This window comes from Cryptosporidium ubiquitum (genome assembly GCF_001865345.1).
Source record: "Cryptosporidium ubiquitum isolate 39726 chromosome Unknown contig_12, whole genome shotgun sequence".
NCBI classification, from domain to species: Eukaryota; Apicomplexa; class Conoidasida; order Eucoccidiorida; family Cryptosporidiidae; genus Cryptosporidium; species Cryptosporidium ubiquitum.
The window spans coordinates 229383-247172 of NW_021639804.1; the positions used below are offsets into that span (position 1 = coordinate 229383).

General features: G+C 32.1%; 8 protein-coding genes across 8 annotated transcripts; 5 read left to right on the top strand and 3 right to left on the bottom strand.

The window, feature by feature from the left end:
* Positions 1-95: 95 nt before the first annotated feature.
* On the top strand, positions 96-1589 carry cubi_01922 (ubiquitin C-terminal hydrolase; the record flags this gene model as incomplete). The annotated part of the gene is made up of 1 exon (XM_029018934.1): positions 96-1589. One exon carries the CDS (start codon positions 96-98, stop codon positions 1587-1589), a length of 1494 nt encoding a protein of 497 aa, XP_028876408.1.
* A 359-nt stretch (positions 1590-1948) lies between these two features.
* Positions 1949-2662, top strand: cubi_01923 (uncharacterized protein; the record flags this gene model as incomplete). Its single annotated transcript, XM_029018935.1, has 1 exon — positions 1949-2662. The coding sequence occupies one exon, from the start codon at positions 1949-1951 to the stop codon at positions 2660-2662; it is 714 nt and encodes a 237-aa protein (XP_028876409.1).
* A 117-nt stretch (positions 2663-2779) lies between these two features.
* On the bottom strand, positions 2780-3148 carry cubi_01924 (acidic ribosomal protein P1; the record flags this gene model as incomplete). The annotated part of the gene is made up of 1 exon (XM_029018936.1): positions 2780-3148. One exon carries the CDS (start codon positions 3146-3148, stop codon positions 2780-2782), a length of 369 nt encoding a protein of 122 aa, XP_028876410.1.
* A 501-nt stretch (positions 3149-3649) lies between these two features.
* Positions 3650-4780, bottom strand: cubi_01925 (uncharacterized protein; the record flags this gene model as incomplete). Its single annotated transcript, XM_029018937.1, has 1 exon — positions 3650-4780. One exon carries the CDS (start codon positions 4778-4780, stop codon positions 3650-3652), a length of 1131 nt encoding a protein of 376 aa, XP_028876411.1.
* A 901-nt stretch (positions 4781-5681) lies between these two features.
* Positions 5682-7325, top strand: cubi_01926 (RNA methylase; the record flags this gene model as incomplete). The annotated part of the gene is made up of 1 exon (XM_029018938.1): positions 5682-7325. The coding sequence occupies one exon, from the start codon at positions 5682-5684 to the stop codon at positions 7323-7325; it is 1644 nt and encodes a 547-aa protein (XP_028876412.1).
* Positions 7326-7728: 403 nt separating this feature from the next.
* Positions 7729-10894, top strand: cubi_01927 (esterase of beta-lactamase; the record flags this gene model as incomplete). Its single annotated transcript, XM_029018939.1, has 3 exons — positions 7729-8690; positions 8803-8980; positions 9089-10894. The coding sequence occupies 3 exons, from the start codon at positions 7729-7731 to the stop codon at positions 10892-10894; spliced, it is 2946 nt and encodes a 981-aa protein (XP_028876413.1).
* A 335-nt stretch (positions 10895-11229) lies between these two features.
* On the bottom strand, positions 11230-14973 carry cubi_01928 (uncharacterized protein; the record flags this gene model as incomplete). The annotated part of the gene is made up of 3 exons (XM_029018940.1): positions 11230-13305; positions 13361-13800; positions 13860-14973. The coding sequence occupies 3 exons, from the start codon at positions 14971-14973 to the stop codon at positions 11230-11232; spliced, it is 3630 nt and encodes a 1209-aa protein (XP_028876414.1).
* Positions 14974-16915: 1942 nt separating this feature from the next.
* On the top strand, positions 16916-17410 carry cubi_01929 (uncharacterized protein; the record flags this gene model as incomplete). The annotated part of the gene is made up of 1 exon (XM_029018941.1): positions 16916-17410. The coding sequence occupies one exon, from the start codon at positions 16916-16918 to the stop codon at positions 17408-17410; it is 495 nt and encodes a 164-aa protein (XP_028876415.1).
* Positions 17411-17790: the final 380 nt, after the last annotated feature.

Sequence of the window (17790 nt, forward strand, 5' to 3'; positions counted from 1 at the left end):
TGAATTTGGCGGGAACTCTGAAAATTTAATTTACCCTCAAGGTCTAGTTTACTATTTGATAATTTGAAAGGAATAATTAAAACTAATTCAGAATAATGGGTGAATATCTAGGGAATGATGAAGAGAGATGCCCGTATTTATCCACCATTAATAGAAGTGTATTAGATTTTGACTATGAGAAGATCTGCAGTGTGACATTAAAGGAAGAGCATATATATTGTTGCTTAGTATGTGGAATAAATTATCAGGGGAAAGGAAGGGACTCAGTAGCATATAAACACTCTCTAGAGTTAGGTCACCATTTGTTTATTAACTTAACGAATTCTATAATTGTTTGTCTACCAAACGATTACGAAATTTGTGAGCACTCACTTGAGGATATTAAAAGATACCTGCATCCCAGATTTAGTTCAGAAATCATCTCTTCATCATTATATAATGTCTCTAGAACCTTTGATGGGATTGAATTTTTTCCAGGATTTATTGGTTTAAGTAACTTTGGTAACAATGATTCTTTAAATGCAATCATCCTAATGCTGTCTCGAATCACTCAATTCAGAGACTTGTGCCTCAGTTATAAACTGTATGATAATGAAATTGAAAAAAGAATCCCCGATCCACTCTTATTCAGTATTATAGAGTCTATTCAAAAAATATATAACCCAAATAATCTTAAGGGAAAATTTTCTCCTTATGATCTTGTCAAGATCATTGAGAAAAAATCCGATGGTAAATTTCCTTTCTCAAAAACATCTAATAATTCAGCATTTTCTAACTCATTCATGCAGTCAAATATTTATGCTCAAAATTCAATAATCATTGATCCAATGGCACTGTTTTCTTGGATTATATATAACTTAAAGAAAAAGATAGACAAATATCTTAAGAAATTTCAGATAAAATTCATTCCAGAAACTGAAAAAAAAACAAATAAATCTCATATGAATATCATTAATGCATGTATTCAGGGGCAACTATGTCTTAAATCCAGTCAATATTCCAGCAGTGAACTGCTTGAATCTAACGCAGATAAATCAAAAAGATATAAAAAGAATTCTGAATTAAAATCAGACAAAAACATTAGTTTTAACTGCCTAACTCTAACTTTACCTTCAATAATTGAAAGCACAATGAAAATATCTAGTAGCTGTCAAAACAATGACGATAAGACAGTCTTCCAAATACCAATATATCAGCTACTAGACTCCAAGTTTTTCTCTTCCTCTAACTCTCAATTAATATCAAAACTGCCTTGCTACTTATTCATTCATATTTCAAGATTCTCAAAGTCTAATCTAAATCTTGAAAAAAACAAAACTATAGTCTCTTTTCCACTTATAGATCTTGACCTGTCTCCATATATTCATCCAGATAGTATTTCCCTGAACCCATGCACTAAGTATAACTTAATTACCAATATATCGCATAAAGGCTCCATTCAAAATGGCAAATTCTTAACTCACCTCCTGCACCCTACCAGAAACGAATGGATTGAAATTGAAGATATCAATGTGAAGGTAGTTCTTCCCCAAGCAATTCTTTTAAACGAAACTTACATACTTGCCTATAAAAGATCTGACATAATATAAGGATCCAAAACCTTCCCACACTAAATATCGCATGACTTTGGCGCTCACTGTCACTATTAATGCATTTAGCCCGCCAAAATAAACAATTGACAAATGTTAAAGGAAGAATTAATATTTATAAAAAAATTAGGATAGATAAAGCTTAGAAGGACTTGAGTAGTATATTGACTTATTTTTTAACAATTTTCTAATTTCGACTGTGAAATAATTTTGTTTTAAGCTAATTTCTCATGTGTACTTTTTTAAGTCAAGTATTATTTTTATAATTAGAAGAATAAATGACATTAAGGCGGCCCCACCTATATGATAGTTTTTATAATGAAATAAAGTAATGTTAATAATAATATATTAATACAAATATGGAGGAATTGGCAAAGAAGAAGGATGAAATAGAAAAGGAGGTAAATGAGTTAACTGAATTTTTAAATTCATGTGGTCCAGATGTGGGTATTTCTGGAAAACTTGTAGATAGTGAGGGGTTTCCAAGGTCAGATATAGATATATATGCAGTTAGAAGAGCAAGAAATAGAATCGCAATATTAAACACAGACTATTCAAATTTGATGAAAGAAATAGAAGAAAAGCTATTTGATATTCATAGCAAAGAGAAGACTTATGTTCCTATTGATAAATCAGATAAAAGCCCTAAATGTGGTGTTGCAATATGTTCGGGTTATCCATTTGGGCTTGTAGATAGTGTTTTGGAGGGATCTCCAGCATTTCAGAGTGGTATAAGGACAGGTGACTTAATACTAGGATTTGCAGACCTTAAGGCAGAGTCCGAGTTAAGTTCTCAAGAAGAATCAAAACAATTGATAAGTAGATTATCAACATTAGTACTAAATAATTTGGATAAAGTCATCAAAGTTACAATATTAAGAAGTAACGTTAAACAACCTGAAGAACTTCTGTCTGAGTTTTCATCATATATCAGTAATTCCGACTTAAGCTACAAAGTTTTAAACTTACAAGAATTTGAAAGAAAAGATCTAGATCTCATTCCCAAAATATGGCAAGGATCTGGCTATCTGGGATGTCACATAGCATTTTTTCATAAGTTCGTAGAGAGATAGAAATATAAAGTAGGTAAGATAATAAGGTCTTAAACAACAATACTATAGTTAACTAATAATTCTAGTGTTATTGTTGAATTTAAATTGTTCTTCCCTTTAGCTTATTTAAAGTAAAATTTAGTCGAACAATGAGAAACCTAAATCACCTTCTTCTTCTTCTTCTTCCTCCTTCTTCTTCTTGTCATCAACAGCAGCTGAAGCTCCAGAATCTTGAGCAGCACATGCGCCTGCACCACCAGCAGCTGGTACAGCAACTGAAGCAGCTCCACAGCTTGCAACGATGTCACTGACATTAGTAGTAGACAAAGCTTGAGCGAATAAACCTGGGAAATATGGTTCAACGCTTCCACCAGCTGCAGAAATAATCTTCTTGATGTTTTCAGATGTAATTGGAACGCCACCGTCTGATAATGTCAAAACTGCATAAGAGCAGATCAACTCTTGAACCTGAGATTTTGGTAATTCATTCATTGAAACAGCTGCCATCTTGGATTATTATGTTAACCAACAAAGCGTTTTAAGCTATTTGTAAACTGAGTTTTTTTCTAAATTGAATTAAGATTATAAAGATCTTAACTTTGTTATATAAAGTTGTCCAGGTAAATAATAACCTATACGTAAATATTGTAATAGTATTAACTATTAATACTATTATATTATTATTATTACTACTATTAATATTTACTATTTAATTAAGTTTATTACTTAATCTACATAAGAGACGCCTTTTTTATATTGAAAGCTTAAAAAATTAACTTTTTTCCTATACCAACATATTTTCATTATTTTTTACGTCTCGCTTTTTTTTACCGCTCAAACATTTAATAATAAAGCCATTAAACAATTGGCGGTATTTATAGGGGCTGTTTAAAGTTTTAAATTATGGCATGCACAAATTAGGTTTAATGTATAAAAAAAAAAAGAAATTAAATTAAAATGAAAATATACGCAGAATTAATGTATTAGCAAATATATATAATGAGGAGGTCACTTTTTTTTGTTGGATACTCTACGGCTCAATAAGGCTTGAGCCTCAACAAGTTCAACCTTTAATTCGTTAATTAGCTTGGAATCTCCTGGAGAATCAGTTTCTAATGTTTTTATCTGATTCTCCAGAGCAGTAACTAATAGTTCATAAAGCTTTCCCTCTTCCATTTTAATTAAGTTAGAATAACAAGGTTTATTATCCTTAGGTCTTAAATCATGAGCATTACCTTTTGAATCCCTAAAAACACCAGCATATTCGGAGAGCTGATAAACTTTAGAAAATCCATTTTCATCAATATCTGGAGCTTCCTCCCAATCATCAATTGAGACAAGTTTTAGATTTCTTTCCTTGAGCAAAGCTTGGTAATCAGTATCTGGTGGAGGCCAGTCTGGAAGTGCATGCCACCACCTACACAGAATAGCTGCAACTAATATTTGTTTATGGTCACGATCTCTCCGGGGAACATAAGCAGTATTTCCTTCTTCATCAGAAGAATTGTCTTGTGAATTAGATACATTTTCTTCCGAGGCACGCTTTTTTTTAGCCACAGTTTTTGTTTTTCTGCCACCGGTACTTTTTGCTTTAGATTTAGTTTTAGAATCTGCACCAGACTTTGATTTAGTGGAGGCCCTTGTGCCTGTTGATGTTCTTTTTGTTTGCTTAGTTTCATTTTTAACTTGTCTTGATCTGATCGGAGTGCCATTTTCAGTTTTAATGAGTTTTCTTCTTCCTCTTGTAGACAAGGAAGAATCCGATTCATCATCGGACTCATCATCTGACTCATCATTTGAATTATCATCTGACCCATCCTCAGATGTTGAATAACTTGATTGCTGTGATTGAGAGTTATTTATCGACTTTTCACTTTCATCACCTGAAGACTCAAGATCATCACTACTATCTGAACTGAGAACTCTCTTTGATCTTGCAGATTTGTTTATAATTATTTGTGGGGTAGAATCTTTGGATGAAACGTCAAGATTTTCTTTTACCAAAACTTCAGATGTATTCTTAACTTGAGTTATTTCAATTGCTTCTGATTGTTTAATAGGGGTTTCATCATCGTCGGAAAAAAATCGCCTCTTTTTTCCAGAAACACCAGCATTCAACCCCATAGCATTATCATCCATATTGATGCTTTTTCAATCTTTTAATTATTTTTTCACCCTAAATTAGCTTATTACCTTTTACAGATTACATAAAACCTAAAGAGAAATACGCGCCATTACTGGCAATTTTTTTTAACAATTACGTATTAAATTAAAAGATAAAAACAACACTTTTTTCATTTTATTTAAAATGTGAAAGTATCTTATTATTATTCCTATTATACACTGACTAGTATTAATTACATAAATAAATTATAAAAAGTTGAAATTAACTACTTAAAATTTATGCAAATTTGTTGTTTTATTTTCCTGAATTCATTAAACAATTCTTTAACTTTTCTTAATAAATTTATTATATGTAATGTTTAACTGTTGGTTAGAATATTTTGCATGTACAAGTATATATTATTTTTAAGGTATTAATAAAAAAAGTGTAAATTTGCATGCATTGCAAATGTGCATGCAAATTTTTAAATATTTTTTAAAGTATTATTACAATTTTTTATTTTCACCATTTTAAAAACTTAAAATTAATGAATTAATAAAGCTCCAATGAATAAAGAATTTTTCTTTAAACAATGATTAAGAAGATTTACATTAAATTTAAGTTAAATTCCCAGAATCTGAATGACATCAATCTCACTCTTAATAAATGAATAAATACATTCTGGTTTAATTATTTTTGTTTTTATTTGTTCACTCTCTAGTTATATCTTACCCTTTGTTCTTATTTATATTGAGAATGCCTATGAAAATAAAAATTTTAATTCTAAAGAAAATAAAGTCTGTTTGGCGCCAGACTTTAATTAATACACTGTAAGTGAATATTAGTCAAATAAAGCAGGAAAGGGTGGAGAAAAATTAAATAGATATATACTAAAGAGAAAGAATTTTAATTTGAGAATTAGAGGATTTTCTGGATATGATAGGAAATGTTATAAATTTGGGGGATTATGTAGTAATAAGGGAGGTAACAGGTTCACAAAAACTGATCCATATAAAGGAAAATAGTCAAAACTTTTTCTTGGGAAAATATAGTATTAAGGGCTCAGATATTATAGGTAAAAGCTACTATAGTACGTTGAGTTTGGAAGATGGAAGATGGGTAATTGGTTCAATCTTGAATAGTGAGGAAATACTAAAAGATATATTGAATACAGAAACTCTCACCGAGAATAATCAAGCAGATGAAGAACAAAGCTTAAATTCAGTTCAAGAATTTAAAAGGAAAAGGACAAGATATAACCAGCTTTTAGGTAGAGAGGTGGAGGTAGATTCTGATGATTCAAATCATGAAAATGAACCTTTAGATGAACGGGATGAATTAGAAAAAGTAAAAAGAAAGAGAAATGAGATTTTATTGTTAAACAAGGCAAATGATAGTAATTTGATTAGGTCATTGGCGTTATCAAGCAGCTCGTTTAAAAATAAGACTAACTTTTCTAAGGAAAAATATATTAAGAAATTGCAGTTAAGGTACTTGAAACATATTACATTGCTTCCATGTACACTATTGAATATTATAGAAACTTCAAGTTGTCAACCAAAAATTCGTTCTGACAAGTTAAGCCCAAATTCAGTTGGCCCAAGATGGGGCCAGTGTACTGTTAGGATTGAGACAATAGGAAATATACTAACTCACGGTAATGTTTTTTCTGAAAGTAAAGTACTATTATATGATAATTTGAGTAATGGTGTAGTTGGAGGATCAATATATCGTCAGCTATGCAATATTGGAAGTTTGTACGAAATTTCTATGAACAGATTAACTTTTGATACTTTTGATGGGTATTTCCATGGTAAGCTACCGATTAATTTTGAGGCTATAGTTAATGATAGAAAAACAAAAACACATTATCATACAATTCCAATTTCAGCACTTGAAATATTTTACAAGGAAATGGAGAAGTTACCTGATGAATTATTTGAGCAAGATCAAGATCTTTTAATTGAAAAACTAGATATACAACATGAATGGCTTAATTACAAAATTAACACGCATTCAAAAGGGGATTTGAGCGATGAAAAATCTCAGAACAAAAAAAAAAGAGTTTATAATAGAATTAGTATTCTTGAAAACTTATATTCAGAAGGAGTAGATACAGTTATTCTAGTAATTGATCAGGTTAAATGGCAAACAACTACCAATTTACAAAATGACAAAAAGCAAAATTCTATTGGAAATGGCGATAAAGGTAACAATAATATTAATAATAATGAGAAAAAGGTTCATGAAGATAATGATGAATTTAGTCATACTTCATACGAAAAAACAATGTATTTTGATATGGAAAAGATGATACAAGTTACCCAAGAATATCTCAAACCTGGAGGCAAGCTTCTCATTTTTACTCCTTTCATGACAACGGAGCTACTCCAAATACATCAAGACTTATCTCTTTCGACAAGAGTTGAAAATTCAAAATTCCACCCTTTTATTGGTATTAAGCTTGAAGAAACTTTTATTAGAGAGCACCAAATTATTGACCAGAGGACTCACCCTACAATGGATGCAAATCTTCCCATTTTTTCAGGTTTTCTTCTCTCTGCGATTCACATTTCATAGTTTGTGTGGCTCGTTTTTACAGTATAGATTTTATTTAATTATTATAATTTAATTAATTTTATCTAAAAAAAAAAATTGACACGTATGGCGGTAAAATTTTACCACTAATTGATAGATAAAGTGCATGTAAATATTGTCACCGGTAATATCAATAGTGTGCTTGAGGCAGGCAGTGGATGAATATTATTAAATTAGTTTTTTATTTTATTTAATTAATTTTTTTTTTTCTTTTTTTTTTATCGAGTAATTAAGCTTTTAATTTAGTTTGAAATAGGCAACACTCCTTCAGTTCATGAGGAAAAAGTAACGATTCAAAAATTAAGGAGAGTAGGGACAAGTTAAAGAAGAAAAAAGAAAGTTTTTGTAAATAAGAAAACAAACCAAGCAAATCTGGAAGTGATAGATGAATGAGTTGGACTCATGGAATAGAAAGTGGAGAACCCTGTGGTGTTGGACTCATATTTATGTGCATTACAAAAGAGCTCAGATACACACAAGAAATTTGCCTGAGGAAATAAGATACGCATATTGGAATAATAAACACTATCAATTTGCTGAATTAATATGGAGAAACATATCAGAGTTACGAGAGTGGTGGATTAAAGTAGGTCAATTTCTATCAACCAGAGGTGATTTATTTCCGAAAGAGTATGTGACGTATTTGGGTAAATTACAAGATATGATGCCATGGATGGAGTGGAATGTCACTGAAGGAATATTAAGAAAGGAATTGGATCCGGACCTGGACGAAATCTTTAAAGAGATACAAAGAAAACCAATAGCAGCAGCATCTATAGCACAAGTACATAGAGCAATATTGAACGGAGGAGAAAATGTAGTAATTAAGATACAGTATCCAGATATTCAGGAAACTTTGAATCAGGATATGAAGAATTTAGAGCAATTAACTTGGGCTTTTGGCTTGGCAGAGAAAGATTTTGATTTTATTTCAATATTAAACGAGTGGCAAAATTCTGCAACTAAAGAACTTGACTTTAAAAATGAGCTAAAAAATCAAGAGAGAGCATATAAAATGTTTAAGGATTCAGAAATAGAAATTATGATTCCAAAAGTTTATTCAAAGTATAGTAATGAGAAGATATTAACAATGGAATATATTCAAGGGTTTAAAATAATAGATAAAATGTTATTAAAAAAGTTTCAAGTTAATAAAAAAGAGTTGCTGGAAACATTATGTGATTCTTTTGCGTACCAGATCCACATTGAGGGTTTTTTCCATGGAGATCCTCAACCAAGTAACATTTTTGTGGTGTATGACCAATTCAAGAAGAAGTATATTCCGGCATTATTGGATTGGGGAGTTGTCCAGATTTTTGATAAAAAGAAACAAATTGCATTTTCAAAGTAAGTTCTGAGTAAAGATTCTATTTAAATTGGCTAATTAACTCTTACTTACTTTTCTCTCACAAATTTAATTGTTCAACTAATTAAATATTTTCTATTGGTTATTCTTTAGAATGGTATATAGCCTTTCAACATTAAATTTGATGGGGTTTATTGAATCATTTGAGGAAATGGGATTTCAATTCAAAAAAGACCAACAAAATTTTAAAGATCCAGAGATATATATGGATGCTTTGAGAATAGTTTTTAAAGAAACTGATATGGATCCAATTGAGCAAGTTTCATTAAGGGTAAGTTGAGAATGTATTTTGGGTATTATATATTTTATCTGAGACAGATAAAATGAGATTAGTTTATCCAAATTAAATCTTGAAGAATATTATTAATTCAACCTATAGGAATCAGGATATGCAGCATATAAAACAGTAACAGAGTTTTCTTATATGAAAAGTAAGAAAATTGAAGAATTGAATTCAGTAGAGGAATGGCCAAAAGATTTAATATTTTTTGTAAGAATTATATCATTAATACATGGGATATGCCTAGAGTTGAATGAAAGTATACCATTATTGAAAATATTATCCAGAAGAGCACAACAATTCTTGTATGAAAAGTCTTTCAATTTGGAATTAAGTAATCCATTAACTAAAGGATTTACAAATAAGTATGAAAGAAGGTTAAATGATTATATAGAAAAGATCATGAAGGAGAATGATATACTGGGATTACAGGTGTCTGTAATAAAGAATGGAAAGAATTTAGCAATTATTTCAAAAGGTAACAAAGGAGAACTTAATGGAAATAAGATTGATGAAAATACATTATTTAATGGTTTCTTTATAAATCTTGGAATTTTGGTTATTGCAATATTAATATGTGTGGAAAGAGGTTATATATCATTGGATGATCCAATCTGTCACTATTGGGATGGTTTTATAAGATATGGAAAAAGAAACATAACATTAAGGCATGTACTTAATCATAGATCTGGTGTTATTTCATTTTTTCCTGAAGATTTTAGTTTAAATGAATTATTAAATTATGAAAATATGATGAGGATTATTGAAGATTCTGCTCCTCAAATACCAATAAATCATATTACACGTTATAATCCATATTTTCTAGGCTGGGTATTATCAGAATTAATAACATTAATAACTAATCAACCAACCACTAAGTTTATTGAAGAAAATATAATAAACCCACTTGGTTTACAAGATGGTATAAAGATATATATACCAGAGTGTAATTTAAGTGAAGAAATAAATATTAGTATGTCTGAAGAAGCTAATGAAAAGAGTGTTAATAACAATAGTAATACTAATAGTATGTTCTTGTTTCCTCTCTTTTCTCCACGTTCCTCAACTTCAAGTTTAAAGGACAAATTGGAGAATGGCACTGGAGGTCAAATAATGAATGAAATAAAAGAAATAATCATACAAAAGCTAACTCCAGAAAGAATGAAAAAGAGAGAAAAAGAAAGTATTCAAAAGCAAGAAGAAACAGATGAATGTATTTATGAAGAACAAGATTGGATTTGGTTTTCTGATAGATATGCAATGATAAGTAGAAGGATGAATTTTCCTTCAATATCTTTTAAAAATGTGTTAAAGAAATTTCATTCTTCAACTTTTTATTCAAGAAGAGACCAATCTTCAAAATTATCAACTTTAGAATGCTTTTATTTAAAACCATATATACTAGATCCTCTAATATATAATTCAAAAAACCTAATAAATAAATGGATACCACCAACAAATGGAAAATATACATCTTTATCATTAGCGAAATTATATGCTCATTTAAGTAAGGGGGATATTATAACAAATGAATTCTTGAAAGAAATTACAAAAGGTCAATCAATTATGTATGACCATTCTATAGAGGGATTAATATTAACATATGGAGGCCCAAGAAAATGGTCTTTGGGATTTCAAATTTTAGAGTGTAGCAAAATTAATAATAATGTTCAACAAGAACAAATGATTGATTATGAAAATAAATCATTTAATTCATGTCTCAAAGGAATTGGTCATTCAGATACTGGTGGTAATTTATCATTTTGTTTTCCAGAAATTGATTTATCTATAGCAATCTTGACAAACGATTACGTTAAAGGATCTTATATATCTCAATTGATATTGCGTCAAATATTAAAAAATTTTGGATTATATTTGGATAACTACGTTCCATTACTTTTTTAGTAATTATTTTAATTAATTTTGATTTTCTGTTCTTTCCTTAATTACACCACTGCATGCATGCATGCATGCATGCATGCGTTACCTACTAAGCGGTAAGACTACTCAATTGCTATTTTTGATGATTAAGAGAAATAGAATAGAATTCGATTTGGAAGAAATATGAGATATACATAAATTATAAGAGCACTAAGAAGCAGTATAATGGTAATAATTTGTGAGAGGTTTAATCATTCTTACCATTATTGTAAACCATCTATTTGATGTAACTAAAACGAAAAATCACCTCTTCATTTCCTTTCCTATCTTTATTCCCCTTAAATTTCCCTTTTAAAGTTTCAAGGGATTGCTCTGGGAGGTGTAATTGGGGGTTTGGTGATTCCTTTATCAAGTTGGCAAAGATTGGGAGAAGTTTTGACCAAAGTGTTTTCACAGATATTGTTTGTATTATTGGTGTTATCACTGTTTTCCGTCCTATTTCCACTGTGATCAGAATTCTCGATACTTGATTGGGTCAGTCTTCTTGTTGGGGAGTTGGTTTCAATTGTGGACGAGGAGACGGAGATCCCAGGACAAGTAACTTTGGAATGAGAAAAGTGGTGAATTAGCTTTTCCTTAAGTCCTTCCTCCACCTTAGTTATAAAATTCTGTTGATTAGATGGTGGTAGACAATTACTACTAATAACACTCACAGAGTGGTTTCCACTAATCACTGGAGGGGGAAATGCAAGAGAAGGAAGGGATGGCGAGGAAACCGCTGTAGTGGAGGCAGTGGTACTAGTACTATTACTAGCATTGGCTGCAGCATTAGTAACAATAGTATTAGTTTTGGTGGTTGTTGAAGTTTCACAGGAGTCATCTTCTGAACAAATCTTGACAGCTTGTGATCTCTGAATTAGATCCAAGTACAATTTGTTAATATCAGCTCCTCTTATCATTTTTGAATCACAAAGGAACTCATCCTTTGTGGAGACAAGTCTAAATAGTTCCCCTTGTTTTTTAAGTTCTTTTCTTAAGCTTTCTCTAGTGCTTGGGCCAAGCCCAGTCTTAGCTTTCTTCCTATCCATGTTACATGGTAAGTCCATCCAAAAAGAAAGCTTCTCTTTTGCTACCATTTTAAGTCCTTCTCCTCCATAAATACTCGCCAACACATCCGGAAGTAGTTTTGAAGGATGCTTTTCAGACTGCATGACAACATCTTCTCCTTCATTATTATTGTTATTACCAGTACTGCAACTGACGTTACTATTCTTAACTTTCCTAGATCTGAGTCCTTGAGAAACACTTCCTCCTTCTTGTTGGTTTCCCTGAATATCTCCTCCATAACGGTGGTTTTGTGAGCCGTTAACATTACTATTAATATAATAACTTTCCGAAAAATCCCCTATAAAAGAGGAAGAACCATCTAGAGGGGGTTGTGGAAGTAAGGCAAATTTTCCAGAGAATGCTGGGACATAATTCTTAACTAAATGAGGTACCGTCTCAGCACAGAAATGAAGATTCTCAATTCTGCTGATTTCCGAAGGAGAAATTACTTGGGAGGCATGAATACGACTTCCAAATCTTCCAGAAACACCATTAGTATTGGAGGAGATATTGCTGCTATTATTGCTCAAACTAGAGACAATGTGGTCCCCGAGATCCATTCCCTCACCCACTACAGAACCTCCCTCCTCCGACTTGGTTCTCAAGCGGCTACTATCTTGTCCAACTCTAGATGTAGGGTTTGGGTTTGAGTTCTGAAGGTTTTTAATAGCTTGTTCATTCTCAATTATTGATAATAAATTTGAAGCCTGAAATCTACTTGAACCTTTAGATACTCCTCTACCTGTAGCTCTTTTACTCATTCTCCTCCCCACAGAATTCTGGGCTGCTCCAGGCCCAATCAGAGATGAGGATGAAGAAAGAGTTGATATTCCAGCTTTTCCTTCCAAATCTTCCATCGGAATCTCCCCACTTCCTGCGCCAGCTATTAATCTGGACGAATTATTGTTAATTCCAATACTACCAGCTGCTCCCAACCCAGAAATCAGATCCAAAGTATGAGTACCATGGCCATCTGGCAGATTCTCTCCACCTCTCCTGTTGGAGGCCGCCTCCTCTGAAACCTGCTGCTTATTTGCCTTAACTCCTCGAATTGCAGAAGCACTCAGACCCAAAACTGCACGTAGCTCATCTCCTATTAATGGGTGGTGATTATTATTGTTATTGGCCAGTTGCTGCTGTTGTTGAAGTTGATGCTGGTGATTAAGTTGTTGTACATCTCCAATTCCTCCTTGCCTTGCACCTGTTGCCACGGCTCCGCATCCACCAACTAAGGGAATATAACCTGGAACTGGAACACCAACAGAAACTGAGGCTGAGTTCGAGGCAGAAGCTGCAATTGACTGCAGAGATTGTTGCAGCTGAATTTGCTGCAGCTGAAGTTGTTGCTGAAGATGTAGTACCGGCTGGAAACCCGAATGCAACCCGCCAGCCGGATGCATTTGCGCGGCAATGTGTGGGAATGCCTGCATGTGGTGCATGCTTTGAAGTGGCGCCAAATTCTGGAGATTTTGGAGGGCGTGTAGCTGTTGGATGTGGGAATGATGTTGTTGTTGTTGTTGTTGTTGTTGTTGTTGTTGTTGTTGTTGTTGCTGCTGCTGCTGCTGTTGTTGTTGCTGCTGTTGTTGTTGCTGTTGCTGTTGTTGATTTAGATAAGCCGCAGCCAAGGCCCACTCCTTCATTTGTAGCTGTCTTTGCAGCATCTGTTGATGCTGAGCAAGTGCAAGCATTTGAAGATGTTGGTACATTTGTTGCTGCTGTTGTTGCTGTTGTTGCTGTTGGAACTGTTGTTGCTGCTGCTGTTGTTGTTGCTGCTGTTGTTGCTGTTGGAACTGTTGACTGTGTATCTCTCCCAGCCTTTCCTCCTGGATATTAGAATCCCGAGGAGATTCTTCCTGTTTCTCTTTATGCGATTCTTGTCGACTCTGGAGCTCAATTTTGTTAGAAACATTTTCATTCATAATTTTAGAGTCAATTTCCATTTCCTTAATCCCATAATCCGCTATTTTATTTGATTCAATGATACCTGGCGCCTTTTGTGTTTTAACATTTTCAGCTTCCGCGGGCTTTTCCTCATTTTTGGGTTCCTGTGCATCGGACAGAATACATAGCTCAGAGTTGGAGTTAATTGTCTCCGAAAATGGGGGGTGGGCTGAAGAGTCAAAATCAGCATTAATAGGAGGATTTGAGTTTGAATTAGAGTTATTCACATGTTGAAGGTTCTGAATCTGTCTTTGAACTTGAAGCAACTGTTCGTGAGTGATTTGTTGTTTGGCTGGTTGGGTCGGCAAAAGAGATACAGAGGAATTTAAACTCTGGTGGTTCTGGTTGTTGTTACTACCAACAATATTATTACTACCGTTACCGCCAATAAAAACACCACTACCAACTTTAGGAAGTATCGGGATCAATCCCAAAGGAGTGAGCGCCAATGTTGGTTGAGGAGGTACTACCTGTGCCGGAACAGGTATTTCATCACCTAAGCCGAGCATCCGAAATTGCCCATTTGGTTGTAGATGCGAAAGAGCTGGTCCTGGTGCCGTTACTGTTCCTCCAGGTGCTACAGTAGCTGTATTAGATTGTGGTTGGCCACGATTCTTATTGATTTCGTGAAGAATCATCTGTGCTGCAGCAGCTTTTAAAGAGTCTGACGGTTTGGTACCATCTTCTTCCCCCATTTCAACTCTCTGGTTCTGATGTCCACCTCCTGTATTTGGAAGGTTACCATAGATAAAAGGAAAAGAATTATTCCCTCCTCCCATCATGATTTGTTGGGCTATGAATTGGTTAGCTGCTGCGACTGTAGTCATCTGGGATTGCGGGCCTTGGATTGGAATGCCACCCCCTTGTCCCAGCAGTCCTGCAACTAATGGTAACCCATTCTGAAATCCCAAGGCTGGTGATGTATTTACTGCTGTAGTGCATCCTCCACTTCCACTATTATCATTGTTATTATTACCAACATTATTATTTACATTACCTGTGCATCCAGCAATCACAGGATTCAAACTCTGTGTTGAAATACTTGAGTTCTCCATCTCTCTTGTTATATAAGTAACTAAAAATATCCCTGTAAGATCTTAAATTCTTCGGATGATTAATAAGTTCTTGTCTCGGAGTTTACACTTTTCATGCAGAAAAGACAACTAATTCCTTACTTTATCTTTTTTTCTTCGTTTTATCTGGCTCTCTTTATAATATTATTTATAAATGTTTATACACGTGTCAATATATATAAGTAAATATGCATATACATAATATATTATACATATTCATTAAATATATTATGTATTATTTCTCAGATATGTAATCTACTTTTGTTCTTTGGTTATAGTTGGATTTTTAATGTTAATCAAATAATGCCTTCTCTTACTAAAGAAACAATCCCTTTCTTATAAATCTAGAATTTAGTTCTCCTTCTTATTACATTCTCAATTACCAAAACTTATATAAATTTTTAAGCAAAATATAGTCAGTTGTGTCAACCAATACTTGCCTTGTCCTCACACAAATTATTAAAAGCGTGATTTAAAATATATACACTTTGCTTATTACGTATTATGTTTATTTATAATTTATATAAAATATAAGTTTGAAAGCTTTACCAATACGTATTTTTCCTTTATTTATTAATTGTGCTTTGCTTTAATATTATAATGTATTTTCTCCTCACTTTATATTGTTAGCTTTATCACCATTACTAATTTTCCCCTTAAACTCTGCAACTTAAAGTTTGGAGCCTATTTTACACTTAAGTCCAATTAATTATTTTTAAATACACAAATTTGACTTAAATTCATATACTTAACTCCAAATTATTTACTTACGTATACTTTTCCGTGTGACCTTAAAATTGGTATTTATTTCCAAATATGTATGTTTATGTATATGTATTACATTCCACTTTTTTCCGCCAATACTCAAATTATATTATTCTTTATTAGCTTGATTTTATCTGCACAGTATGTGCAAAGCCTTTTTTTTTTTACCCTTTCCTCACATTAGGCGGGCATGATGGTAGTACCGGCGCTACACCAATTTTGCAGCGTCTTTATGAGAATTCGGGCGGTATTTGTAGCGTGGGGAATTCACTCAAATTATTATTATTAAAGTATTTAAAAGGTTGAAATAATGGTTTGAGTAATTAAAGAAATTTGGTATTATGTAAAAGAAGATGAATTTCAAAGATAGAGAAAAGTTTATTTGGGCTTGACTTTACTTAACTCGATTGAAATTCTGTATTAAAAATGGCAACCTTGGTGTTGTTATAATTCTCCCAATACCATGTAGTACAACTCCATTTTTGATTTCTTGCCCATATCTTTGTACCCAAGTAATTTTCCACTTCTTTCTTCATTCTAACTTTCCTCTATCTTTTTCTCCTTTACTTTCCTTCTCTCTTTCCTTTTGTTCTAGTCACAATCTGACATGCAACCTCTCACTTAGTAAGTCCAAGTATAACTCATCATTTTATGTCCAATAATAGATTGTCATTCTAAAATATTACTTTTATGTTTTTAGATACCAATCAATTCAAATTCTAATTTTACATTATTTTTATTTATGCATTTTCTCTATTAGCTTTCTTTCTCCTTATTTGTTGGCGGAGACAAGAAATGCGTCTGTAATAAAAATTTAATAAAAGAAAAAAAGTTTTTTGTTAACATTATAAAGAAAAAAAATAATAAGTGGAATTAGCTTTCACTGTTATTATTACCATATAACTTTAATTTTATAACCAAGTAGATATATCGTACAGTGTTTGTATTTAAATACTTAAATTCTGTGGGTAATCTTGAACAAATAATATCACCAATAATTAAAATCAATATTAACTTGCTTATTCATGTAATTTCAAATTCCTTTTACTCTATCTGAAGTTTAAAGCTCCTTGTTACTTTTTCCAAGCCAAAACCCAGATAAAAAATTGGATATATTTAATAATTACTTAAATTCTTTACCCAGTGTTTTTTGGAAATAATGACAGTTTCAAATTTATCGAATACATCAAATAATAATGCTAATAAAGTTGAAACCATACAACTTAGTTCACTTCCTCCAGCAAAATTATTTCAACTTAGAGACCAAACCCAAGAAGAGATGAATGAGCTGTCTATTAGAATTCAACAACTGAATATTGTTTTAAATAGATTCAATGGCTCCAAAGAAGCATTAGAGCAATTCAAACCTGAAAATAAAGATGCTACTATTTTAGCACCAATTAGCCAATCAATTTATGTAGATGCCACAATTTGTGATGTAGAAAAAGTATTGGTTGATATCGGTACCGGTTATCATGTTGAAATGAGAATTGAAAAAGCCAAAACCCATTTTGATAAAAAAATTGAAATGATCAAGAAATCGATAGAAAAGATTTCTAAATCACTCAATGATAAAAACAAAATCTTTGATGCCATTAATTCCATTCTTATGGAGCATATTAAGGCTCAGCAAAGTAATGAAACCAAAAAGTAGTAATTCCATTTTTTCAAATACTTATCAATATTCTCCCATAAAACTTCGTCTTTCCATTAACATATATATATTCTCACAATTCATCTAATTATTCACAAATGTATTATCTTTAAACCATTGTATCTTGATTACTTATTATCTTGTTCAATTATGCAATTTTCCAGTAAATTCATCTTTAATTTTTTTGTTGCATGCAATAACATCTTTTTTCTCTATGTACTTATTGGTCCTTATACCGACATCTTTTTTGGCGCCAAACATGTCATTAAATTAACAAATGGTCAATATCACTGGGTAATCAAATAATAATATTAAAATATATTTAAATATTAGAGCCATAAAAAATAATATATATATATATATATATAGTTTTCTGGGAA